Source organism: Microtus pennsylvanicus, chromosome 8 (genome assembly GCF_037038515.1).
Source record: "Microtus pennsylvanicus isolate mMicPen1 chromosome 8, mMicPen1.hap1, whole genome shotgun sequence".
In the NCBI taxonomy this organism is placed as follows: Eukaryota; Metazoa; Chordata; class Mammalia; order Rodentia; family Cricetidae; genus Microtus; species Microtus pennsylvanicus.
Genome location: NC_134586.1, coordinates 23,524,383 through 23,550,658, shown reverse-complemented (window position 1 = coordinate 23,550,658; position 26,276 = coordinate 23,524,383). Strand labels below are relative to the sequence as shown.

General features: G+C 47.1%; 1 protein-coding gene, 1 long non-coding RNA gene and 1 other non-coding gene across 6 annotated transcripts; 1 reads left to right on the top strand and 2 right to left on the bottom strand.

The window, feature by feature from the left end:
• The first annotated feature begins 1 nt into the window (after position 1).
• Positions 2 to 1,536, top strand: LOC142856015 (uncharacterized). 2 transcript variants are annotated; one of them, XR_012911579.1, is made up of 3 exons: positions 2 to 154; positions 708 to 861; positions 1,373 to 1,536. It is a non-coding gene; the product is annotated as an uncharacterized LOC142856015 (long non-coding RNA). The 2 variants fall into 2 exon arrangements; XR_012911578.1 differs by having other exon boundaries at positions 1,357 to 1,536.
• Positions 1,530 to 26,273, bottom strand: Ncapd2 (non-SMC condensin I complex subunit D2). 3 transcript variants are annotated; one of them, XM_075982725.1, is made up of 31 exons: positions 26,018 to 26,273; positions 24,590 to 24,736; positions 21,624 to 21,699; positions 21,320 to 21,378; positions 20,675 to 20,856; positions 20,254 to 20,396; positions 18,247 to 18,374; positions 18,047 to 18,170; positions 17,719 to 17,866; positions 15,034 to 15,231; positions 13,789 to 13,923; positions 13,608 to 13,695; positions 13,343 to 13,517; positions 11,136 to 11,251; positions 10,695 to 10,919; positions 9,803 to 9,977; positions 9,499 to 9,583; positions 7,793 to 7,926; positions 7,373 to 7,505; positions 7,032 to 7,281; positions 6,653 to 6,825; positions 5,617 to 5,728; positions 5,420 to 5,543; positions 5,181 to 5,336; positions 4,670 to 4,847; positions 4,487 to 4,581; positions 3,876 to 3,956; positions 3,582 to 3,765; positions 2,311 to 2,437; positions 2,041 to 2,196; positions 1,530 to 1,848 (listed from the first exon to the last, which is right to left on the bottom strand). In XM_075982725.1, the coding sequence occupies exons 2-31, from the start codon at positions 24,714 to 24,716 to the stop codon at positions 1,763 to 1,765; spliced, it is 4,173 nt and encodes a 1,390-aa protein (XP_075838840.1). In that variant the 5' UTR covers positions 24,717 to 24,736; positions 26,018 to 26,273; the 3' UTR covers positions 1,530 to 1,762. The 3 variants fall into 3 exon arrangements, with proteins under 3 accessions (XP_075838840.1, XP_075838841.1, XP_075838842.1); XM_075982726.1 differs by lacking the exon at positions 26,018 to 26,273 and adding an exon at positions 25,916 to 25,937; XM_075982727.1 differs by lacking the exons at positions 21,624 to 21,699; positions 24,590 to 24,736; positions 26,018 to 26,273 and having other exon boundaries at positions 20,675 to 20,836.
• On the bottom strand, positions 20,934 to 21,250 carry LOC142856625 (small nucleolar RNA U85). Its single transcript, XR_012911672.1, has one exon. It is a non-coding gene; the product is annotated as a small nucleolar RNA U85 (small nucleolar RNA).
• Positions 26,274 to 26,276: the final 3 nt, after the last annotated feature.

The window sequence follows — 26,276 nt, the reverse complement described above, 5'->3', positions numbered from 1 at the left end:
AGGCTGAGACACTGCCCCTTTCACCCACTGCAGCCCCAGGGTGGAGTGCTGGACGTGAGGGCGGAAGTCCCTCCCCGTCCTGGGACGTGCCTGCTAGCCCTGCAGCCAGGGACTCTCTCTCCTTCCTTGGCTGCCCTCGTGGACGCCGGGTGAGGTCAGAGACGGGGGAAAGTAGAAGGGGAGGTATTATGCCCTGAGCCAGAACAGGCAGGCAGGCCCCCAGCCCGGGGTTCTCACTCGTCTGAAGGGTAGGGAGGGTGGAAAGGGCGGGTTCTGAGCGCTTGGAAGGGCTTGGGAGCGCATCAACAGGTGCCGGACAGGGGGATCCTGGGGCCTCTTTACTAGGCCAGTGCAACATGAGACCAGCCAGCCCCCTGCTCTTCTAGCTGAAGAGCCTAGTTGCTAAGTTTAGCTGCCCTGGTGATAACCTTTGCTTAAAAGGCAGGGAGCATGCTGACTGCACCCCAAATAACAGTCCTAGTCCTGGCTCCTTGCCCTTCTGGGATTGCCCTACTTCCTTGGGGTCCCAGAGCCAAGGCTGTAGGACTGACAACTGTGTGGGCCATGCCCAGGCTTTCCATGAGCAGAGACCAGGCCTAGAGAACGGGGTGGGGGTGGGGCGATGGAGAGTGGGAGCGTGGTCATAGCGCTCTGCTGGGAGCAGAGGCATCTTCAGCCCCGTCCTTTTTCTGCCTTTCTTCCAACAGAGGCTCCACAAGCGGCTTTGACCCTATTCCCCCAGGTCTCAGGAGCCCCTCCACAGTCCTGCCCTAACCTAAAGCATGTTTCCAAGGAGCCATCTCCCCTTTTTCCTCATGCCTATCCTCTGCCAGTACTGTTCCCCCACCACACACATAAGAGGTAGGGACCGTTTCAGAGGCAATGTGCTGTTGTCATGGCAGCAGAAACATCAGTGTGCTTCCTTTTCCAAGTGACTCAGCAGATGAAGGAGTTGGGGAGGGTGGGCAGCACACAGCAGGGTTTGCAGCCGAGGGAGGGGCTGGACCTCCTGCAGACCCTTTATAGTGAGAAGGAAGGACAGGGGAGGTAGACCTTGCCACCCACAGAGCTGGGGGGAGGGGGCACAGCTCATGATCTCTCCTGGGTTGGAGCACATGGAGGAAACAATCCTTAGGTCTAGAGCATTTTTCAAGTTGGCACTGCTGGCACGCTGTGTTGGGGTGTCCTGTGCATGAAGGATGTTAGTCAACACCCCCCTCCCAAGGCTTTTGTTGAAAGAGTGCTTATTCCATGCCCCACAAGGCCGTGACAGGAATAGGTCTCTGGGTATTGTCAAATGTTGTCTTGGGTACTGAGAGGTGCTTATACGAACCTAGACCATGTAATTCTCTACAGTGGAATCTCTCACTAGTTGTGCAAGATGAAGCAATGCGGATCATGAAGATCCAGAGACAGCCTGAGGGTACCTGGGCTTCCTTATCTTCTCTCTGGACTGGTAACCCTCAATCTGCTGCCTGAACCTGGGCGAAGGTGAAAGATGAAACAGAGACCAGCAGAGGACAAAATACTTAAAAGTATATAAAAACATTTATTCTTAAAAAACATGACGATTAGTTAAGTATCTCTTGTGAAGTGAAAGCAGCCATTAGATGGGCTCTCAGAGAAAGACACTGAATGCAAAGACCATTTACATGTTAAAAAACAAAGAGGCAACAAACATTTTTACAAGGGAGGAACTGAATTCAAAGGCATCCAACAAGATACCCTGCACGGCAGGGATGGGAATAGGTGAAAGCAACTCCTAGGACCTCTGTCTCCGGGCAGATGCTCTGCGGATGGGGGTGGTTCTCTTGGGTGTCTCCTCTTCTGTCATCTCTGCTGAAAGTTCTATTCAGAGAATCATAGGAACAAAAACTGAGTCACCAAGATGGCGCAAAACAATCTTAAAACATAACCAGAGCTGCAAAGCACACCGCAGAAGCCAGCCAGGCTGCATAGCGGGGTGGCACTACCAGGAGGAATGACTACACCCAGGCAAGCCCCACTGAGACCCCAAGGCTGTCAGGAGGGCAGTCATACCGTCCTCGCTGGCCTCATCACTTGAAAAGGTAACTCTGGCTTTTTTCTTGGACTTCCGTTGCCGAGTGTTTGGTAGAGGGCGGTTGGTGCGTCGAGGCTTGGGCGTGACGAAGTCATTGTCGGAATCTACAGAAGCCAGAGGCCGTTGCCTTGAGACTAGAGGTGGAAGGGAGACGGGATTTCAAAAAACAAAAACAAACCACAAAGGAAAAACATAAAAGATGGTGGAGACTGCTTGTGGGAAGCCCCGTGTGGGCTTGCCTCTCATACCGGCAGAGGGTTTCTTGGCAGACAGGGCTCTCTGGCTGCCTCCTTGGCCAGCTTCAAGCTCCTCGACTCCATCCATGCCTCTGGTGTGACAGGCCCGAAGCTTCTGCTCAAATTCATCTATTGTAGACTAGAGGAAAATTAAGTTAAAAACAGGGCTGGAGATATTGTCTCCCTGTTTAAAAACAGCCGTGAAAGAAACAGAAAGACTTGAAATGTTTATTCTAAGTGACCTATATCATGCATCTCTATCTGTTTATATAGTATATGGTGAGAGCACCACAGGAGTGAGCTGTGGAGGGCAGTGAATGTCTAGTATGACCCTGTAGTGACACGTCACTGTATCCAGGGAAGCCAGTGTCAGTGTACACTGTGGCCCTTGCGTACTCATCTGTCAATCATATCCACTCATGCAGGTTAGTGGAGACTGTAAGACCACAGCACTGAGGACAAGGAGCTGATGGGGAGAGGACGTACGTGGATTGGAACAGAAGCAAACAGGAACTCTACTTACTCAGTTTTTCTTTAAACATGAAACCGCTCTAAAAAAGTCTAGTGCCAAGCATGTGGAGGCAGAGGCAGGGGAATCTCTGTGAATTTGAGGCCAGCCTGGTCTACATATCAAATTCTAAGTCAGCTAGAGCTACACAGAAAGACAATGTCTCAAGTAGAAATTGGCTTTTCCTGGGGGCTGGAGAGATGGCACTTGCTGCTCCTGCAGAACACCTGGATTCAGTTCCCAGCACCAACATGGCAGCTCACAACTTTCCTTAACTCAAGTTCCAGGGATCTGGCACCTTCACACAGACACACACAGACGCGCACACACACACACACACACAGGCAAAACACCAATACACAAAAAATGAAAAGAAAAGTCTTTAAAAAAAATGACCTTGGGGCTGGAGAGATGGCTCAGCGGTTAAGAACATTGCCTGCTCTTCCAAAGGTCCTGAGTTCAATTCCCAGCAACCACATGGTGGCTCACAACCACCTGTAATGAGGTCTGGTGCCCTCTTCTGGCCTGCAGGCATACACGTAGAAAGAATATTGTATGCATAATAAATAAATAAATAAATAAATAAATAAAATGACCTTTTAAAAAGGGACGGGAGCGGGAGAAAGGACCAGGAATTGGACAGAGAGATCTGGCCTCAAGTCACCTTGGTTAAATGGTTGTAGTGAGGCTAGTGAGGCAGGAAGTACGAGTCCCACAGCACACAGGAGAGTAGGACTGTGTTTACCCAGTGGGCCAGTGACCCTATGCCACTCACCTTGCCCTCAGGCTTGGCCCACCGACGCAGTTTACCCACGACTGACAAAAAAGCAGTGAAGACAGAGTCATCTAACAGCTTATCCCCAAAGCAGTCAAAGTTGTCCAGCATCTTGTGGAGGCCTCGCTCTGTGAGGGGCAGCTGGGACACACAGTAGGCCAGATCCCGGTACTGCCGCTCAGTTCTGCACAAGGAATGGACACCGTGAGGTTCGCATGTCCTCCTGCGTCAGTCTCCCTCGGTCCCTCTGAAGAGCCCCTCTAGGCACAAAGACCTCCCGAAACGGCAGCATACCGGGCTGTGCGGAACCGCTGACACAGCTTCTCCACCAGGCTCTCGGTCTGTTTGTCCTTGGTGATGTAGGAAAGGAGCTGCCTGAGAGGGGGTGGGAGGGAGTGTGTGACTAGCCAGCAAAGTTCTCAACCATACAGAATCCACCTCACCCCACCCCACCTTTTCTGTCCTTGCTTTACAAGAATGCTCGTGGCCAAGGCCTCCCCCCATTCCTCTTGTCTCCTTCCATTTACTGAGAATGCAGATAAGAACAGCTGCTATCTGGTGACTCCTGCTATGTGTCGACAACCTGGGAGTCATACCCATTTGGGAGCCTAGAGAACTGTGAAGCAAGTACTAGCACTCTCAGAGAGGGAAAAACAGGCAAATGGGCCAAGCTGTTTTGGAGAAGGTACAGCTAAAATGGGCACTTAGGGCTGAAAACAGTGGCAAGAGTGCTTGTCTAGCGTACACAAGGCCCTGGGTTCATTCTTGTTCACTCTTAGCCTATCATAGCCAACAACCAACCAACCAGAGCTGGGATAAAAAGCATGTCTGGTTCCTAACCAGTCTGTGTGCTGCACCCCCCCATACCACACTACATCCCTGTAAGTTTATGTAGAAAGCCATACTTCATGATGGTGTGGAAGGGCTCCTCCTCCACCCCACCCTCTGGGTCCGAAAGGCGACTGATGATATCAGGGAGGAGATTATAGATTGCGTTGCCCTGTAGAAGAGACCAAAGAGATGAGATGGGGGCGGGAAGTGCGACCCACCCACTTCCTCTGCAGAAAGCTCCAAGCTGCTTCTGTCACCTTGTGGGAGAGCTCATTGAAGAAATTCTTGGCCAGAGCAGCGATGTGAGGCACAGGGTCGATGAGCAGCACCGCCATCTCGCTCACCTGCCCCTTCACTTTCACCATGTCCTTCAGGATCAGGTGCGTCATCACCAGCCCCGCTGTCCTCCGCACTTGCTGAGCTGGGTCTCGGAGACTAGGAATAAAAGCTGTAGTCAGAGATCAAGAACTCCTTTATACCTTAAGGCCGACATGAAGGCCCGATGTAAGGATCTATTGTTCTACAGCATGCCGTTCTGGAAGCAGCTCGAAGGCTATTCTGATTTGAAGACTGGAGTCAGGGACAATGGAAGGCTTGTAGGCAGATTTCAGAAGGCTACTTCAGTTCCCAGTGTCCACTTGGAGCTCGTTCGTACAAGGTGAACAGCCAGCAGATACTGAACTCTGCCACGAGTCAGGGGAAGAGCTGTGGCTCGCTGCAGTAATGGACTGCAGAGTGAACTCTCAAGGTGTCTGAGAGATCTCTTACCGGGCATACAGATGAGGAGTCCAGGGATCCACCAGGTTGGGGAAGCGGATAGCCAGATCCCCAGTGGCAACCATGAGATTAGAGCGGACAGTGGGGAGTGAAGACTTTTCAAGCATGGTGAACAGAAGACGAAGCTGGGAGTCACAGAACGGGGCACTGAGGGCAAAGAGAGAAAATCATCAGGGAAGCAGGAGAGCTGTGTCATCTCATCTTCCTAGAGCTGAGACCAACGGGGCTACCTGATCATGCAGAACTTGCCAAGGGCCAGCGAAGCAGCCGCACAGAGGTCTGGGTTGCTGTAGAGGCCAGGGTTGTTGCAGACTTTAAGCAGCAGCGGAACAAAGGCAGCTAGCACCTGACTGCCTGTTGGAAGAAGAGCTCCGGGTTGGGGCAGATGGAACAAGTGGGGAGAAAGGCACACAGCAGTGCTTCTTACCGTCCAGCAGCTCCTTCTCACAGATGCCGCGGATTAGCTCTGTCTCTGTGTCATCAGCAGTGGCCCCGACCAGCCCCATCTCCTCCTCCATGGTCGTTTCAGAGCTTGTACTCTGGAGGGAAAGAAGCCAGGGTGATCACTTTTCTTTCTTGAGACAGGCTCTTATGTAGCCCAGGCTGTCCTGAAACTTTCTATGTAGACCAGGCTGGCCATGAATTCACAGAGATCTGCCTGCCTCAGTCTCCTAAGCAGGGATAAAGGCATATGTCACTTCACCCTGCTCTGAGAAAAAGAAACAAACTTTTTTTGGTTTTGAGTGTTTTACCCTGCATGTATATAGGCACAGCATATGTGTGCAATGCACATGGAGGCCAGAGCGGGCATCAGATTCCCCTGGAGCTCGAGTTACTGTGTACAATCTGACATCTGCTCAGCTTCTCTTCAAGTGCAGTAAGTGCTCTTAACCTCCATTTCTCTACTCACAAGACAGCATTTTTTGATTCTAGCATAACACTTCATTTGCATGAAGAGATCTAAAGATGAGGTTTATAAAACCATCCACAGAAGTGCCAAGTATGTCCATAAAGAGAAAGAATTCCTGAGTGGAGGAGAAAATAACCAGGTCCCTACACCTCTTCCTCTGAAAACATAATTGACTCTAAATGGTAAATTTGGCTCAAGGTCACTTTACTCCACCTGCAAGACTCTCTTCTTTGTGTACAAGCAAATAAGCTTTAGCAGAGAGGACAAAGGATCTCACCAGGTGACAGACTAGTAACACAAGCTGATAAGAAGAGGGGGTGTTGTGTGTGTTCAAACAAACAGTACTTCAGATGGAGCCTGTATCCTAGACCCCACCACTGGATGAGCATGGGGAGACCATGCCATCTCTGTCGATGTTAATCTTCCCCAGGGAAGCAGCAACAAAGAGGCAGGGTCTTCACTTACTAATAAAGCAGAGATTTCCCTAGAAAATGTCCTGAGCTGAGGTTATGAAAATCTGGGAAACGCTTGGGGACACGAGCCACTCATTCACCTTCTCCTTGGGGTCCTTGGTCTTGTGCTCCTGTTCTTCCTGGAGAACTCGCCGCCGACCCAGCTCTCCACTAACTGCGTGTTCCAAGTGTACCAGCTGCTGTAGGGCCACGTCCCCAGCCAGTGACAGCAGGTTCATCAGCAGGAATGTGGGGAGCATGGGGACACTGTCCTCTGATGTAGAGGGAAGGGAAAGAGCAAAGGCACACAAAGTTCCATCAACTCCTACTCCTTCCTCATGTGCTACTCAAAGTAGGAACAGGAGGTGGGGTGGACACATGGGTAAACAAGAGCGTGGGCTGAGGCTCTTTACCCTTTAGGGAAACAACAGAAGCCGGCTGCCCACTCCGTCCCCAACACTCAAACCTCTGCCCACTTACTGGGGTCCTCCTCAGTGGTGTTCTTTTCAAGCTTCTCCAAGGCTTGCTTTGCACAGCCTTGTAACATCTGGGCACAGATCACTTCAGGGCTCTCTGCCAGTTGGTAGGTCAGAGTCACGGCCACCTCTTTGAATGGGATCCAGAGGGGATCTGGATGTGCAAACCCCTTTGTGACCATCTCTCCAAGTCGCTCAAACAACCTGTGTTCCCGAGGCAGCCGGAAGGGAGGCTGACGTTCACCCAGGGAAGGCTGAGAAAAAAACAAAATGCCAGGGTGGGGAAGACAGATAGAGAGGCTCTCCACTCTCTCAGCTGAGCCATGGCCATGCCAGATCACCTACCTTCCTCCTGTCCGAGATGTTGGCAATGGCAAGGCACACCTGCTGGGCCAGCCTGTAGTCCTGTGGGAACTTCTCCTCCAGCCCTACCTTCACCAGCGTGTCTAAATTGCTTCCTACAATTTCTGGTTTTCCTCTAGAGAAAGGAAAACGGAGTTAAAGGCAGCCCTGGGCAGGATTCCAGGGAGACGAGGGCAGTGCGGGAAAGCCCCAGAACCCGCCCTGGGGTTCCTAGAGCCCTGGAGCACTACAGAAAGGCCCTGACTCAGGGCCAGGTCCCTGGACCACTTGTGTTAGTGACTGTTTCTGCTACACAGGCGGGTGCTCTCTCTACCCAGGCAGCCGACCAGGAAAGCTCAATGGGCTGTGACTGGACGGAAGGCCTCTCAGACCCTCCTTTCCTTCCCCAGGTCTGAGCCTCACCGTGCCATCATGCCAAGAAGCATGACAGAGGAACAGCGCTCCAGCGGAGAGCAGGCGACCTTCTCTGTGGCTCGCTCCCACAGCAGCTGGGTCACTGTTGGCTTTATCTCATTCTTCTGCACAAACTCACACAGCTGAGGAGGAAAGACAAAGAACTCAGCTTCAGAATAACAGCTCCGGTTGGTCTACTTATCTGGATGGAACTAACGCTGGCAAACAGAAGAGGAAGGAGTGTGGGGAGGCACTTCTCGCTCCAGTCTCTATTTTCCTATGTCATGTCTTTCTTCAAGGCTACACTTCCTAAAGTAACACATTCAAATGGGTCTTCTGAGTTCTGTGTGGACCACCGTTCTGACTACACTCTGGATATTTCTGGTAATTTTTCTTACTGTGAGAACAAGGTCAACCCGTCTCTGAGAGGGTCACTGTCCTTTTTCTTCTTCTTTACATGTGCATCCATTTCAGCCACTCACTCCTGTCCTCTCATCCCTGCCCACCTACAGGAGCCCCAGGCCGCACTTCTGCCCTGCCCACAGCTCTCAGGTGGCTTGTGTGACAGGCAGGGCGTCTCCTCAGCATCTGTTTCCAGGTCTTCTCTGCCTACTGTAGAAGTTTTGAGCATCAGGCAGCCTGGGAAATATCAAGGCAGTTGCCTCCCCCAGGTTCTTTTTCCACAGAAAGGAACAAAAGTAGCAACCAGGAGACAGGCCTGGCAGGGACAACACTTCCTACAGTGCAAATTCAACTCATTAAAAAGCAGGGGTCCCTTTGACTTGAAGGCACCAGCCTATGCTCCCAACTTGACTATCTTGTGTAGGTAATGACTCCGAGACAGAACACAGAACTCTTCATTCTTGGGCTGGGAGAGTGGACTTTCCGTGATTTTTGCCAGAAACTCTCTCTTCTTCTCTCTCTATCTCTCAATCTCACGGAACTTCCATGATCCCTGCTAACTAGCACCAACCACCGTGATGGGGCACATCCCTGACCTCTACCGTAAGCAGCTCTGGTCTGTTACAGCACGGAGGCTCATGTTTTCTGGCCATATACAGTGTAACTGCTGCAGCCAGGCAAGGTGAGCCTCTCCTTAAGCCTCCCTCACAGACCCCATTCTACTCCAGAGTCACCCAGTGGTGTTAACAACAGCGCCCAACACATAGTAAACAGCATGTGTTATTACTGCTATTACAGTTGTTACCTATGCCACCAATTCTACAAGTGAATTTTGTTTTGTTTTTCAAGACAGGGTTTCTCTGTGTAACAGCCCCGGCTCTCCTGGAACTAGTTCTTGTAGATTAGGCTGGCCTCGAACTCACAGAGATCCGCCTGTCTCTGCCTCGTGAGTGCTGGGATTAAGGGTAGGTGAATATTTACTTGCTACATTTTTCTAAACATGTTTTGGTTTTTTACTCTAAGCAAACTACTGGCGTCTTTAAATTTGGGCATGCGAGCTGAGCACTGCTGCACACAGGAATCTCAACACCGAGGAAGCGGTGGCAGGACTGTGAGTTGGAGGCCAGCCTGGACTACACAGTGAGACAACTGCCCCAAACAAACAGTAGCAAACAAGCAAGCAAATGAAAATTAAGTCGAGAATGGGAAGCAACTAATCTTCAATCTCTCTGTGGGGCTGAATAGATCTCTGCACACAGGAAACAGCCACTAATTATACCCTGCTGAATGAGAAGAGGACAGAGCAGACTTACAATTTCCTCAAGACACTGGATGGTCCCGACGGAGGCATCCACTAACAACAGAGAGAGGTTCTGTATCAAGGCCTGGGCCATGGCTCTGTGGGAACAGCAGAGATCAGTGGTCACTATGACCGGGAAGCTGTTGGGTTAAATGACTGCGTGGAGTAGGAGGCCTCAGCAGAAATCCACCTTAAGCCTGGTATGGACCCATCCATGAGTTCAGACTCCCCCAGACAAATATCTTTCAGGATACTAGGATTAATCCTCTGAGAAGCTGACCTCAGAAAAGTTAACAAAGACAAGGAACCCCATATACCTGGCTGAGTCCCCTTTTGGACTGAGGTAGAGTTGGCGGTAGGCATTAAGTACAGCGTCCCGGACACCAGGCTCCTTAGACCAGATGAGAGGCAGCATGCGGCGAACCCCAAACAGGGCCTGAGGTACCCCAAATTGGAATACCATCACAAAGAATTCAATCACCTCCTGCACCACTGAGAACAAATACAAATGTCACCCATCTACTTGACAACTTGACAAATATCACAACACCCATAGATGGGACCCCTGCTAACACAGTAACATTGATGTGAGGTCACTGTCATTGTCCCAGAGAATGACTGCTACGATGCCTTCTCATGACACTGGCTAAACTAGGTAAACTGCAAAATGCTACCAGTGGTCCTGACTTTTAATGGTACAGGCACTAGGGGATGACTGATAGCTCTGTGGTTAAAAGCACTCGCTGTTTGTTCAAATTCCCAGTGTCCACGTGGTGGCTCAACAAATCCTAACTCCAGTTCCAGAGGATCTGACTCCCTCTTAGGCTTCCTGCAGGCACCAAACATGCATGTGATACACATGCATGAGGGCAAAATACTCATACACGTGAACAATAAAATCTTAAAAATATAGCAATAAGAAAGGTGTGGGGGCTGGAGAGTTAGCTCAGAGGTTAAAAGCATTGCCTGCTTTTCCAAAGGTCCTGAGTTCAATTCCCAGCAACCACATGGTGGCTCACAACCATCTGTAATGGGGCCTGGTGCCCTCTTCTGGCCTGCAGACATACACACAGACAGAATATTGTATACATAATAAATAAATAAAATATTAAAAAAAAAAGAAAGAAAGGTATGGGCATCAATAACTACGAGCTGGCGGAACAATTTCTCAATCCCACGACCAATTCCTTCTGAAGAGCCCTGGCTTACCTGTGCTTGTGTTTTCATACATCATCTTGCTGATGATGCCGATGGCCTCTGTAACCTTCTGGGAGAAGCTATAGGCATCCCGCAGATACTGCACCAACATCTCCTGCTTCACCAGCTCATCGTCCCTCTGGGGTCCTTCAGGCTCGGACGCACTGGGAGTGTCTTTACTGTTAGTTAGCACAGGGACACTGTCCCCATGAGACTCCTGTGTGGGAGCTGCAGAGCCTAGGAATTAGAGAGGTACAGGCCAGTGGCTACCAACATCCCTGGATATTTCCTTCAACAATTTGAAGGTATAAAATTAGAACCTATTCTAACACACTTTGGTTCGTTTCTTAGTAGATCCCTATGACTGAGCTGCTCCCCTTCCAGATCAGCAGTGTCAACCCCTCCCCGAGCCTCCTTCAACCCAAAGCTGTGCTTGCTGACTGAAAGGATTACCTTTGAAGATAACTCCCAGGAGATTCAGGAAGCTGTTCTCCTCCAGGTCTGTGTGACTGAAAGGTTGGGACTCCTGGAAGTGACTGGTGGCTTCTCTAGTGAGAATAATAGCTTGCCTGAAAGAATACCAGTCTGTCACCAATTCAGCACCCAGAAGAATGTCACCAAAGCCCTTGTTAGGGATCCCACCTTATGATTCCATCCAGCCCCTACAAGCGGTACCCTAAAGAAAAGGGATATGTCTCATGCTTTAAGAGCTGAGCAGTACCTACTAGGATATCAGGCCCCAAACTCCAGGCCTTTACTGTAGTCTTCAAAGAAGTTGGATCTTTTTTTTAAAACTTTTTAAAATCATAAACCCAGGGCTAGCCAGAGAGCTTGGCAAGCAAGGGTACCTACCACAGAGCTTAACGACTTAGAATTGATTCCCCAAAGTTGTCCTTTATCTTTACATGTGCTATATCCCATGAACATTCCCATAAATAAATATATATTTATGTATATATAAAAGCCTACTCCAAACACCTGTGTAAAAACCTACTGTGTTTGTAGTCAACAGAGTTTCGATATTTTGTTACTTTTATGACATAACCACACAATGAGGTTCTTTTCTTGAAACAGAGTTTTACAATGTACTCAGAACAACCATGAACTCACTATGTATCCTAATCCTCCCGCCTTAGACTCCCTAAATCCTGGGGTTCCAAACAAGTGCTGCTGCCCCATAGTAACATCTGTGTAGCCAGGCCATGGCTGGGAGGCGCAGTTTAGCAGTAGAGCATGTGCTGAGCAAACCAAAGCTCCTGGGTGCCAAGTCTTGCAGGAAAAACAAAAAAGCAAGAGGTGGTACCACACTTGGTTTATATAGGGCTAGGGATCGAGCACCCACCTCAGGTGCAGCTGAGCTACATCTCCATCCCCTTTCACCTTTTGGATGAAGTTTCATTACACAGCTCTGGCTGTGAGGAAGACTTGCTGTTTAGACCTTGCTAGCTTTAAATTTGCAGCAACCTCCTGCTTCTGCCTTCGGAGTGCCAGGGTTATAAGCAAGCACCACAATACCAGGTTCACTTAGTTGTCTGTGAAGTGCTAGGGACCAAATAAATGTTTTTTAGCACTGGGCTAGACCTCCAGGCCTGAGAGTAACTTTCTGTCTTGTTTTGCTTATTGGGCCCTGAGGATTGAACCTAGAGCCTTGTGCACGCTAGTGTTCTACCACTGACACATTCCCATTCTTTAAACTCTCATTAAGTTGGCCTCAGTAATTGTTCCTGACTTAGCTTCCCAAGTAGTTTGGCTTACAGGCCTGTGCCATAGACTGGGCTCTGGAGTAGTTTTTTTTTTTTTTTTGTTTTTTGAGACAGGGTTTCTCTGTGGTTTTGGAGCCTGTCCTGGAACTAGCTCTTGTAGCCCAGGCTGGTCTCGAACTCACAGAGATCTGCCTGCCTCTGCCTCCTGAGTGCTGGGATTAAAGGCGTGCGCCACCACCGCCCGGCCTCTGGAGTAGTTTTAAAAAGTAGAAAAGCAGTTGTGGATTATGCTTTTGGTCTGATATTACTACAGTAAAAATGCCTATCACCTCTGGGAGCAGCAATACTTAAGAACAAATCATTTTCTCTTTTTCTTTTTTTCTTGTTTTCTGAAACAAGGTTTCTTTGTGTAGCTGTCTGCCCAAGAAACTCGCTCCACAGACCAAGGTGGCCTTGAACTCACAGAGATCCACCTCTCTGCCTCCTGAGTGCTGGGATTAAAGGCATGCACCACCATTGCCTGTTTAGTACTAATCATTTTTAAGGACTCATCATAAGTCTCTCAAAGGTTAACTCTAAATCCTCACAGGCCTGTTGTGAAATCATCTTTTTGTACACTGTGAAGATGGGTCACTCTGGTTTATTAAAAAGCTGAACAACAATAGCTAGGAAGGATTTTCAGGACAGAGAGGATGCTGGGAAGAAGGCAGAGTTGCCAGCCGGATGCAGAGCAAGCAGGATGGGGAATATGGAGATGAGGCAATAAAGCCATGAGGCAGAAAGTAAATTAACAGATGGGTTAATTTAAGTTAGAAGAGCTAATTAGAAACCAGCCTAAGCTATCGGCTGAACTTTCATCATTAATAAGTCTCTGTCTTTTTTTTTTTTGTAAGCTGGCAGCCCAAAGAAACATTCACCTGCACAGACCTGCAGAGAACATCCTAATCTTGTACATACTTGTAACTAGCCTTGGCGAGCAGCTGGCGGATGCGTCCTTTCACCTCTTCCACAGTATCTGTTCCAGCGATTTGTTGATCTTCCTCTTCCTGGGGAAGCTTTAGAAGCTGCTGCAGGGTAGACTTCAATTCTGGCAACATGGCTTCCCATTCCTCCTCTGGGTCTAGTGCTGTAGCTGTAAGAGAGTCTTGTTTAGTCTCTCTCAGGCTTTGTGACCAACCTCGGGGAAAAGCAGCTCAGACTCCTGGGGCAGCTGAATACTCACGAGCAGCAGCGGGTCGCCTCTGGGCTCTCATGTCTTGTAACTTCTGGATCTCCTTCTGCAGTGGTCCAGCAAGGTCAGCATCACTGAGCTGTCAGGTAGAATGAGTGTCAGGTCACTGAGTGATAGAATGCCATCTCTGCCTCCGTTTCACTCCTCTTTTGCATGCACCATGTTGACTTACCTTGCAGGAAAAGGGATTATTGGCTAGAAAACTGGCCAGCAGCTGGATGGCATTCTTACACACTAGCACCGACTTGTCTGCCAGACGTCCCACGGCTAAGGCCACCACTGCCTGGAAACGGTTGAGGGGAAGCACCTAGATGAGCAGAAGGAGAATCAGCATAAATTCAGCACCACCCAACTACAGCCTATGGGTCACTTCCAGTGGAGGGTAGCTATATATGTGGCTCAACACAAGATCCTAACCCTACTTAAAATACTGTGATATTTTGCGGTGATTTCTCTTATTGTAATGGGTATGAACTTGGTAGATGGTAGTGTTAAGTTGCAATGTCCAAAGGTTGGACACACTCGTGAGTTTAACCTGAGCCTCACTGTAAAGCAGCTTCTCTGTGAGATTATAAACTATGTGAGCAACACCACACTGCAGTCCTTAACTGGAGCAGGCACCTTGGTCCTTAGAAAGGGAAGACTTTCATTTCACTTTATTTATTTATATTGTATGTATGAGTGCTCGCCTATATACCTGAATGTCAGAAGAGGGCATCAGATCCTATTATAGATGGTTGTAAGCCACAATGTGGTTGCTGGGAATTGAACTCAGGACCTTTGGAAGAGCACCTAGTGCTCTTAACCGCTGAGCCATCTCTTCAGCCCCCATGGCAGACTTTATTACTGGTAGTAAAAATCTCAAGTCTAGATAGACTCTTCTTTGGGGGCAGTTACCAGATTCTGTGTCTATTTAAAAACAAGATAAAAAACAAAAAAACAAAACAACAACAAACAAACAAACAAACAAACAAACAAAAGACACCTTTTTCAGGGATTAGAGAGATGAGGTTTAGAACACTGGCTGCTCAACTAGAGGACCTGGGTTCAATTCCCAGCACCCACATGGCAGCTCACAACTGTCTGTAACTCCAAACCCATGGAATAAGAGGCCTTTCAGCCTCCACAGGTACTGTACATATGTAGTACAAGCTAGCAACACACTCATGCACACATAATAAAAATAAAGGAAAACATCTTTCCTTGCTTTTTTAAATTGCGACAAGGTCTCATATAGCTCAGCTGTCTTCAAACTTTCCATGTGGCTGAGAATGACCTCAAACTACTGACCCTCCTACCTCTACTTCCCCAAGTCTGGTATCATGGGCAATGCCACAGTGCTCAGCTAGATTCTCTCTTTACTTTGCCAAGTATACAGAGAAATATTCAGAGTTTTAGCATAGAGAAGGTTGTTTACCTTCTGTTGGACAATTCGGGTAAAGAGCTGCAAAACACGGCTTCGCACAAAGGAGTTGACGTCGTGGACATGAGCTTGCAAGATGTCCAGGAACTGATCTCTGGTTTCTCGGGCTGTTTCTTCTAGTTGGTCACCTTTTAGAACCTGCAGGACCATCTCGGCCATGGCTGCCAGCACAGCATTGCGCATCACGTAGTTCTGAGAGAGACATCAATTGGAACGGCTTTCATTTCTTTCCCGCACTCTCCTGCCCTTAGTCAAGGTGAAGATTGCTTGTTCTAAACTGACTTTCCTGGCCAATTGCCTAGGTGTTAATCCCCAGGGTAACAGGAAGATACAAAATCCCAAGGGGATTTGTTGGCTCAGAGAATGTCAGAAAGTAAATAAGAGTCAAAATCAAAGGGTTGTGATTCCTAGTCTGAAATGCTTGGGACATAGTATTTTTTGTCTATCTATGTATACATAGTATCGTAGGGATGGAAACTAAATCTAAATGTGAAAGACATCTATGTTTCAAATATATCACACTCAGAGCCTCAGGGTAATCTTAGATACCACCAGACCTGAAGACCTGAGTTCAGTCCCCAGGACCAGTGCAAGGAGAGAACCGACTTCCACATCTGTACATACTATACACACACACAAAGTAAGTGAATATAATTGTTTTTCTTCCGAGACAGGGTCCCACTATGAAGCACTGTCTGGCTTAGGAGTATGAAGAGCAGACTGGCCTCAATTCACAGAGGTCCACCTGTCTCTGCCTCCTGGACGCTGGGATTAAAGACATGTGCCATGCCTGGCAAATAATATTAAAAAGAAAATCAGATCTGTCTATCAAGGCACATTTGAGAAACTTGAGAAACATTTTTTCTATCTTTTTTTTTTTTGAGACAGGGTTTCTCTGTAGCATTGGAGCCTGTCCTGGAACTAGCTCTTGTAGACCAGGCTGGTCTCAAAACTCACAGAGATCGGCCTGCCTCTACCTCCCGAGTGCTGGGATTAAAGGCGTGTGCTCCCACTGCCTGGCAAGAAACATTTCTTATTATCCTTTATCTATAAGGCCATAAAATGTTGCAGGATATTTGATCACACTGACTTTCTGATTGGTTAAATAAAGAGCTGAATGGCCAATAGCTAGGCAGGACTTCTGGGCAGAGAGAGAAACTGGGAGAAGGAAGCTAAGCATGTGAAAAAAATCACCAGTGAGACGAGGAGGAAGCAGGATGGGTGGGGCAGTATAAAGGAGAGGTAACAAGCCATGTGGCAGACCACAGATTTAAAAATATGGGTTAATTAGCTTTGGAGCCAAGAAGTCTGTTATACAACCTGGTAGAAAACAGGGCAGGGGATTCCCTCTGCCTAGGCCAAGAGCCAGAAACTAGTCTCATAAAAGAAGTTAAAGAAAACTCGATCAATGAATAGACTGTCTTCGACATTTCTCTAGGAAGCCCCAACACTAGTCTGGGAAGAGGCCAAGCAAGCATCCAGGAAAGAGAACTTAGAGGAGTAGAACAGGTTGGTTGAGAAAGCTCATTGTCTGTAGAAAGCAATGCTAGCCAGATGGGAACAAGAGGCTCGAGCCCAGGGACTGGATGGGACTGCGAACCAAAGCTGAGTTCTTCTCACTAGACTGGTATAGAATGGTCATCTCTACCAGAACTGCATAAAACCAAGTGATATAAAAACAAGATTCATAAAAGGGTTTCTCGCTGGGCATGGGTAGTACATGCCTTTAATCCCAGCACTTGGGAGGCAGAGGAAGGCGAATCTGCTCTACAGAGTGAGTTCCAAGACTGGCTCCATAGCTACTGAGAAACCCTGTCTTGTGGGGGGGTGGGGGGGAGTTTCTCTGTACAAACTGTCACAGTGATAAATCTAGACAACCTGTCTTCTTTGTGTGAAAATGTATTTTGGGGACAGTCTTACTTTGTAGTCTAGGCCCTCTGGGTCTCAGACTCCAGGGTACACTTTCATTTTAACTAAAAGCTACTTTCTTTCTCAAGAAACAACCTTGAGGTCAGGCGGTGGTGGTGCACACCTTTAATCCCACCACACAGGAGACAGAGACAAGCAGATCTCTGTGAGGTCGAGACCAGCCTGGTCTACAGCAAGTTCCAGGACAGGTTACAAAGCTACAAAGAGAGAAACCCTGTCTAGAAAAACAAAAATAAAGAAACAACCTTAATCTGCACCTTGGCTAGGCATGGTGACACCTATAATTCTGGAACCTGGGAGCCAGTCTTTTCTTTCTTATTTTGTTGTGCATATATGTTGCATATGTGTGTGTTTATATGGGCGCATGCATGCACCATGGAACGTTTGCAGAACCAAAGTATAACCTTGGATGTCAGTCTCTGCCCTTTTTTCTCTGTACAAACTTACATGCAGGCAAAACACACAAAAATCATAAACACTTTTTTTTTTTTTTTTGGCTGGAGAGACAGCTATGGGTGCTTGGGAACCGAACTCTTACATTTTTGGCTGTAGGCCTAGCCTTTAACGGCTAAGCCATCTCTCCAGCTCATACTTTTTTTTTAAGGAAACAAATTTTTCAACTTTTAGAGCATGTGCTTATTAGCATGTATAAGTCCTTGCGTTGTTACCCAGAACCACGTTAAAGCGAAGGGAGAGAGAGACAAGACTTCAGAAATGGGCTTAAAGCCTAGACAAATCTGAACTGCCCACCTCTTCATCCAGATGATCTAGCAAAATGCACATGCTGGACATAAGGACAGCAGGGATTCGCTCTGCTAGCTCAGTGAGGAAGGCTGCGAAGCTCTTTGTCCCTGCTGTGTCTCGACTCAGCTCCTGTGGACACTTCTGCCCAATCTCTCTAGAGAGGGAAGAAAACACAGATATGGCAAGAAAGTTAATTATTGAGTTCCCAATAAGGGAAGCCAAGACAGGCAGCTAACATGAAGGAACCCAACATCACATGGAGAAAAGGCCTCTAACTTTCCTTTACCCCACCCACACCTCCAAGAAAACAGAAGCTTGGAGGGTCAGGAGTCACCTTACAATCTCGCCCACAATGCTCTTCATTCCATAGTCTGTTGCCCACAGACTCACAGCAGCGACTAGCACTGACGGCAGGTGCTCAAAGTGCTGCAGCATCTGGGTGATCTTCACAGTTGCACCTGGGAAGCACCAACATGTGGCATTCAGACAGAAAGGGCAATGCAGGGAGCAGGCGCCAGGCGAAAGGCAACTTACTGAACATATGATTATAACGGACCAAGGCCACCCCAAGCAGGTGTGCTATGGCTTCCCTCGTGGGGCGGTTCTTCTGGTGACTGATGGTGGGATTTTCTAAAAGGCGGTAGCAACAGCCAGTAACCAAACTAAAAAGAAAAGAGATGGACAGAAAGCAATCAGTTCTGGAGTCACCAGCAGCTCCCCTTATTCATTCTGTCCCTACCATGTCCGAATTGAGGTTTCTAGAGCCCTGCTCTTTCTGTCTAAGCACCTTCCACATCAAGGCGCTTTGGAGGAAACAATCCTGGAAGAAATTCTTACCTTTTGATCATCAAATTTCAGCTAGGTACCATGCCAATAAGAAACCTGAACATATGATCAAGATGGTAGGGCAGGATTACTGAAGACTTCTCATTGTTAAAAATGGCCAGTTGAATCTTTATTGAAGAGACTTTTCATTTACATCTGCTGTGACTGATCATTTACTTTGATTTTACTCTCTCTCTCTCTCTCTGTGTGTGTGTTTCCCTGTATGTGCATGTGGCGACCAGAGGTCAACCTTGGGTTTCATTTCTCAGGAGCTGTTTGCCTTAGTTTTGAGACAGGGCCTCTCACCTGGGGCTCACTGAATAGGCTAGGCTGGCAGTCTTCAATCCCGGAAATCTGCTTGTCTCCACATCCCCAACACTGCGCCATGTTTGGCTTTTGACAAGAGTGTTGCTCATCAGTGTTGATGATCGTAAGTCCTCATGATTGCATGGTAATTACTTTACTGAGCCACCTCTACAGCCATTATTTATTTGGAGACAGGTCTCAGGATGACCAGGAAGTCTCTGTCAACCAAGATACTCTTGAACTCAGACACCTGACTCTGCTTCCTAAGTGCTGGGATTACAGATGTGTGCCACCATGCCTGGCTACTTATATTTTGAGATAAGGTCTTGCTATGTAATCTTGGCTGCTCACAGTACAGCATAACTCGCCTTGAATTCCTGGCAAACCTGCTTCAGTCTCTTAAGTTCTGGTATATAGGCATGCACCACAATGCCTGGTCACTTTCTCCTTCAAACACACACTTCATTTGGCTTCTGGACTATGGACCCCTATCTCAGCTTCCCTGGCTGCTTCTCAGCTCACTCTACTGGTCATGGTGTACCTTAGTATATAGTCCTTAGATCTACGCTCTCTTGTAGTTCCTGATTTAGTGATGTCATTCGATTTCAAGGGTTTAACCACCATCATATCCCCAAAGGTGTCTCTTTAGTCCACATGTGCCTTCCTTTCAACAGCTGAATCTAATTCTACTCAGATGTCTAACAAGCACCTCAAAGTGCATGTCCAAAGCAGGACTTCTGATCTTCCCTGCCAAATACCCCAACTTCCCTATACCTCCATTATCAGCAACTCCTTTTCGCCAAACGCTTGGCCACATCCCTGGAACAGTCATCCTTGACTGTACCCTTCTCTCGAATTTCATACCCATATCACCATACATGCTATATATTTTCCTTACTTTAAACATTGCCAGTCAAGAGTGATAGCTCATGGCTGTAATTCCAGCATTTGAGAAGTTTGAGGCAAGACTGAGTTCCAGGCTAGCCTGGACTGTAATAGTAAGTTCAAGACCACTTGAGCTACATTTCAAGACTAACCTAAAAAAACAACTCCCCCCCTAAAAGCACAAACAACAAGAATAACCACCACCCCAAAACTAAAATAGAAAGTGTCTATAATAATGCCACCATCCACCTAGGGGATTCTTAGTAAATACATTTCCACAAATATAGGTATTAGCAATGAGAAATTCATTGTAGTGGCACATACCTTTAATCCCAGCACTTGGGAGGTAAAGGCAGTGAACCTCTGTGAGTTCAAACCCAGTTTGGTCTACATAGAAACTTCCAGGCCAGATGGGCTGCACAATGAGACAGTGTCTCATAAAAATAAGAAAACGAAACAAAGCAAAAAGGCCAGAACCTCATTCCTCAGAGTTTAAGATTATCTCCAGCCATCTTAACCACCCACCTGACAAATTCTTCTTCAATTACTGAGTGGTTCCATAGGTGACGAATATCCAGCTGGAGTAGCTGTGTTAAGAGCTGAAGAACTGGTTGCCTCTCTTCCTCCCAATCAAAGCCAAGGGCTGCCTTGGCCCGGGCCTTCTTACCCTAAAGTGATCATACAGACATTCAGGGGTGGGGTGGGGTGGAGTGTGGATCAGAAAGTAAAGATCATCTAGTCTGTGTGCCCACACTATCCAGGATCAAGACAAGGTTAGGCAAGGCCATAGAGGATTACAGGTGCTGGGATGCAAAAGAAATACTCGCCAGGGAAGGGGATCCAGTACTTGGGGACTCTCTCCTAAAACCCCAAGCAAGACATAAAGCATCCTAGAATCCCGGGCTTCTCCCCCACCAATATAAAATGGCCAGGCATTCTCACTTACCCTCCCACCCACATCCAGGTTGATGAGGCTCGTCTGGCTGGTCATATTCTCAAAGGACTCCAAGAGGCGGATCAGGGCGTAGCAGTTCATCTTGAGGGTGTTTAGATGGGCAGTTCTATCGGATACACTCAAAGTGGCATCATCCAGGATGGATGGAAGTTCCTGGGAGTGGCAGGACACCACTGTGAGGGGCAGAATCTGGGAGTTGGTTTCGTTGACTTTCTTCAGGTACCCCGACTTCTAAACACTTAGCACGTGTAGCCATCAGATTACCAAAGATCTGTGTATCATCTCTCAGTGGCCATGACACAGCTAAGTCCTTTGGGACCCCTGACCCCTGTATCGAGATAGAGCCTGTTCCTACTTTCATTCCAATGACAAGTCCTCGCAGGCAATGGAGAATCACCCCTACTTGGGGAGGTGGTTCAAAAGCAGGAAAATTTCTGTTGGTCCGCCCTTACAGCGATCGCACATCACTCTGTATCGACCACCAAGATTACAGACCTGGATAAGCCAGAGGTCCCCAGACTTAGCCAAACCAACTGAATCACAACAGCCTTGATATCATCACATGGCTCAGAGAACGGAGGAAATGCTATACACAACAAGCACCTTCCAGCCCCCTACCCCCAGACCCACAGACACCTTTTATCAGGAATTCCAGGGTATCTTCCTTGAGGCCAGGATCTATACTTCGAAAGTGACTATGAGGGAAAGAAAGTGTGGGAGTGAGACAGGAGCCTGCAGAGCCCATTCTCCTAGATCAAATCTAAGGATCCAACACGTGAAAATATCCCACAATTGTCAAATAAACACGGTGGAAGCTGGATCAATGCTCACTATGGATGTCAGTACCCAGAACCAATAATCAGTGAACCTATAATTTGGAATTTCAAAACTAACATGCAAAAATGAGAGAAACAGCCACCAGGTGTTTAAAAGCACTTACTGTAAAATGCTGTAGACTGTATCAAAGTGCTCCAGCATAGCGAGAGGCCCCTGAGCCCGGAAAGCAGACTGAAATGCTAGAAAATGAAGGATGCTGTTTAATTTAGAGGAAAGACAGATTTTTTTTTTTGTAAATTCTATTTCTATGTACAAGGCATTTAGCAGACATGTTTCCTGAATCTTCAATCTTTGCCTTTCATAATTTTGTTGTTTGGTTTTTTTTTTTAAGACAGGGCTTCTCTGTGTTTCCCTGGCTGTCCTGGGGATTCCTTGCTCTGTAGACCACTCCTCTGCCTCCTGCAGTGCTGGAATTAAAGGTGTGCACCACCACACCCGGCTCATTCCCTGTTCATACACAAACATCATGGACTTTAGTCACATGAACCACATTTCTGTCATAAAAAGCAGCAATGTTTCACGGGGCACACTTCTTCCTGTGTCACCCCAACTTTGTACATGTGCTGCTAGAGTGAGCATTTATTTTCTTACTTCCTCACACCACAAGATGCTCCAGGTTTACCTTCTACTTTCCGTGGCCTGGTGCTGAAATCAGTAATTCTTAGTAGTATGAAAGAACAGTTTATAAAAACCCAAGCTCTCAGCCGGGCGGTGGTGGCGCACGCCTTTAATCCCAGCACTCGGGAGGCAGAGGCAGGTGGATCTCTGTGAGTTCGAGGACAGCCTGGTCTACAAGAGCTAGTTCCAGGACAGGAACCAAAAGCTAAAAAGAAACTCTGTCTCAAAAATCCAAAACCAAAAACCAAAAAAAACCCAAACAAACAAACAAAAAAAACTCAAACTCTCGGCACTACATAGATTAACTGTTGGTCCTGGCCCATAGTACCAGTCATTAGAGAGGCTGAGGCAGGAGGATTAAAAACTCAAAAGCTTCACTCGGCTACAAAGTGAATTCAAGGCTAGCCTGGGCTACTAGCAAGACCATGTGAAAATACAAACAAAAAGGAGGTGCAGCCATGTAGCTCAGAGAAGCACTTATCTGACATATGCAAGGCCTTGGTTCAATCCCCAGTCCTGAAAAAGGAGAAACCAACCCAGCGACGAGAAGGAGGCAAGGAAGAGCAGAAGTTCAAAATCATCCTTAGCTATGTATTCAGTTTGAGACTGCTCAAATTAAGACCTTGTCTCAAAAAACTTAGGAAAAAAATTGAAAAAAGAAAAAGGACAAGACAGAAATGCCTTTTCCCATTTCTGAACCTTACATCCAGGAGCTGCCATCTCCAGTAGGAGGTCACTTGTTCAAGCTCAGGGTGGCAGAGGAGACAAGCCCAGGTCTGGCTCCAGCAGTTTGGTCTACATGTAATTCCCTAAAGCAACCCAGTGTGAACCAATTCCAAGAAGTACAGTGGCACTGTGGGGTCTGACCGATAATATACACGTTGTTTTTAGTTGTTCATAGACGTCAGGAGGAACTACACTGTGCATCCAATCACAGGCGCCACACTGCCAGTGAACAGCCACATATACAGTATCCTCCTCTATTGCAATGGAGCTGAAAACTTCCTACTGCCTAGTGACGTTTTAGCCACTGCGACGTTTGCATCTATAAGGTGTGTAGTGCAAACACTCACTCTACACTTCAAATCCCATAAAGCATGGCACAGACGGTTATGAACAGTAGATAATTCTTGACAATAAAAGACTATGTTACTGGCTAGTTAGTGCTGTAGCTGTTATTTAGGGTATATTCCTCCTGGTAACTTACTATAAAATGCTAATGCTGGGTTACTCTACCAGTAGCCTCATATATTCTTGTTGTTTTGGAGACAAGGTCTTACTCTGCCGTAGTCTGCTCTTGAACTTTCAGCAATCCTCCTGCTCTGTTCACCCCAACTGCTGGGGTTACAGGTGTGCACTACTACATCTGGCTTCATCTGGCGGTGAGGATGAAACCTAGGACTTTGTGTATACTAGACAAGTAATTTGGGAGTACATGACACCATTTTTATTTTATTTTATTTTGGTGTTTTGAGACAGAGTTTCTTTGTGTAGCTTTGGAGCCTGTCCTGGAACTCACTCTGTAGACCAGGCTGGCATTGAACTCACAGAGATCCACCCACCTCTGCCTCCTGAGTGGACTATGCCATTTTAAAAACTTGTACATGTATACTCTATGATGAGGTTTCATAATAATGAATCATCTAGCAACAGGCTTCTCAAAACATGTCTCCCACTTGTTAAGTGACAGATGACTGTTTTGTGTGTTGTTACAGCTATGTTTCTCCTTTATTACACTTCTTGGAAACACGATCTAGATTTAAGAGTACTCCCTAAGAAAAGGCAAGTCAAATACTGTCCACAACTGCGGCATGTTTTATTTTTTAATTTATTCATGTATGGTATGCAGGTTGGTGTTTTGCCTGCATACATATCTGTGCACTACATGCACAAGTTACAATCAGTTGTGAACTGCCATGTGGGTGCTGGGAATCAAATCTGGGTCTTCTAGAAGAACAGTTGGTGCTTTTAACCTCTAAGCCATCTCTCCAGTCCCTAGCCTACAATTCTTAATTTTACCATGGTAAAGGGTAAAAATACAGCCAAGTGGTGGTGGTCCATGCCTTAGTTCGAGGCCAATCTGGTCTACAAAGTGAGTTCCAGGACAGCAAGGACCGTTACACAGAGAAGCCAAAATCGAAAAATCAAAAAAACAACAAAACAAAACAGAAAAACAAAACATCCCCACCCCACCCCCCCCAAAAAATCTAGAGTAACTAGATTAAGCAACACTGTTTCTCGAATAATCCAGGGAGGACAGCCATTTGCATCATGAATCCCACACAGAGCTACTAAACAAACAAACAAACAAATAAACAAGTGAAATAAAATTAGGGAGTAGTAGGAAAGATATTCCCTGCCCCGATGGAATGTCAGAGCTATAGAACAGAGACGCTAATTACACACGGGGTGTTTCTCTATTGGAGCTCACTGGCAGCCATGGTGTCTTACCTTTAAGTTGTGATGGAAGCTGCTTGACGGGCAACACCTCCTGAACAACATACTGATTCACGCCTCTACTCTTCAGCAACTCCTCTGGGGCTAAGGGCAGATGGAATTCAAAGTTTTGGGGAGACATCCTTCTATCGGTTCACAGGCCTAGAAGACAAACAACAAAAACTTCAGTCTAAACCAGAAGTTCTCAACTCGTGGGCCTTGACCCTCTTCACAGGGGTCTCCTAAAACCATCAAAACACCGTTATAATTTATAACAGTAGCAAAATCAGTTATGAAGTAGCAACGAAATAATTGTATGATTGAAAATTACCACAACATGAAGAACTGTGTTTAAAGAGCACTTAATACAGCATTAAGAAGGTTGGAACCACAAGTTTAAATATAAGAGTGTTATGGTTTTTATTATGTAGTAAGAGCATTTCTTTCTTTTCTTCTTTTTTTTGGGGGTGGTGGTGGTGGTGGTGGTACTGGGAATTAAACCTAGCATTTTTGGTATGGTAGGCAGGTACTTTACCACTGAGCTATATAACCCCTGCCTCAGAAATTATCTGGTTCAATTATGTCCCCCACTTTCAACAATATGTTTTTCAGTCTTACAACAAGCTACTAACATCTTGTGAGGTATAATATCAGATCCAAGTAAAGTAGTACACGGTTGTATTTATATTCCTAGTATCCCAGCATTAGGGAGGCAGAAGGATGCAGTTCAAGGCCAGCCTCTTCTACATGATCTGGGCTATATAAGACCTCCAGTCCTCAATATAAAAGCAACTCCAGACAAGAATCTATTTCTTGTTATTACTCTGCCACTAGGTAGGTCACTGAGTCCTCACAGTTTCATCTCTAAAATGATATTATTCTGGGGCTCAAATGAATCAGGGTTAAAAAATTCGGAAAGAGCCAGGTGTGGTGGTACAGGCTTATAAATTCAACACTAGGAAGGCTGAGGAAGGAGAACTGCTGAGTTTGAGGCCAGGCGGGGCTGCAGTGAGTAACTAGGCTGCCAAGAGCTAGCTCAACAAAACAAAACAAAATTTAAGTATTAATGAATCAGTAAGTGACAATCAATTGTACAAACAGCCTTACTAGTTCCATTTTAAATTCAAACGATCCTTACGGCACGGGATTCCAGGATGCAGGAGGAGAGAACATTAGCGTTTACTTATTCTGTAGTCTCCAATCTTGGCCGCTCGGGGTGCATAACGAAACAACTAAGTTGACGGATTGAGTGAGTAGCAAGGTTATGCGATCTGCCCACATCACACGTTCCGTTTCTGATCTATCACTCACTGCTACTTTGGATTTCAAGGGCATCCCTACCAGACGTCGCTACCGACTGCACACAGGCAAAGGCTGCGTCCTGTCCCGGACATGATTTTCTCAGCCCTTCACTTCCGGCTTCCTACCCCTACCATACCTCACCTGGACACTTGGACACCGCTCACCCGCCGCTCCTTCGACTGGGATCGACCCCGCTGAAAAGGAAGGAAGAAAACACCAGCGGACCATCCGCGCCAAACAGCTAGATGTTTTTCAAGCTTGCGGAGAAACCAGCCAATCCTCGGCAGGCTGGGACGGAAATCCGCCTCGGAGTCAGGAGTCCGCGCTCGCAGAGCCCGCGAATCGGAGTTCAAACTTCAACGGCTGCCAGGAGGCGGAGCGTGACGCGCTGGAGAGGCCG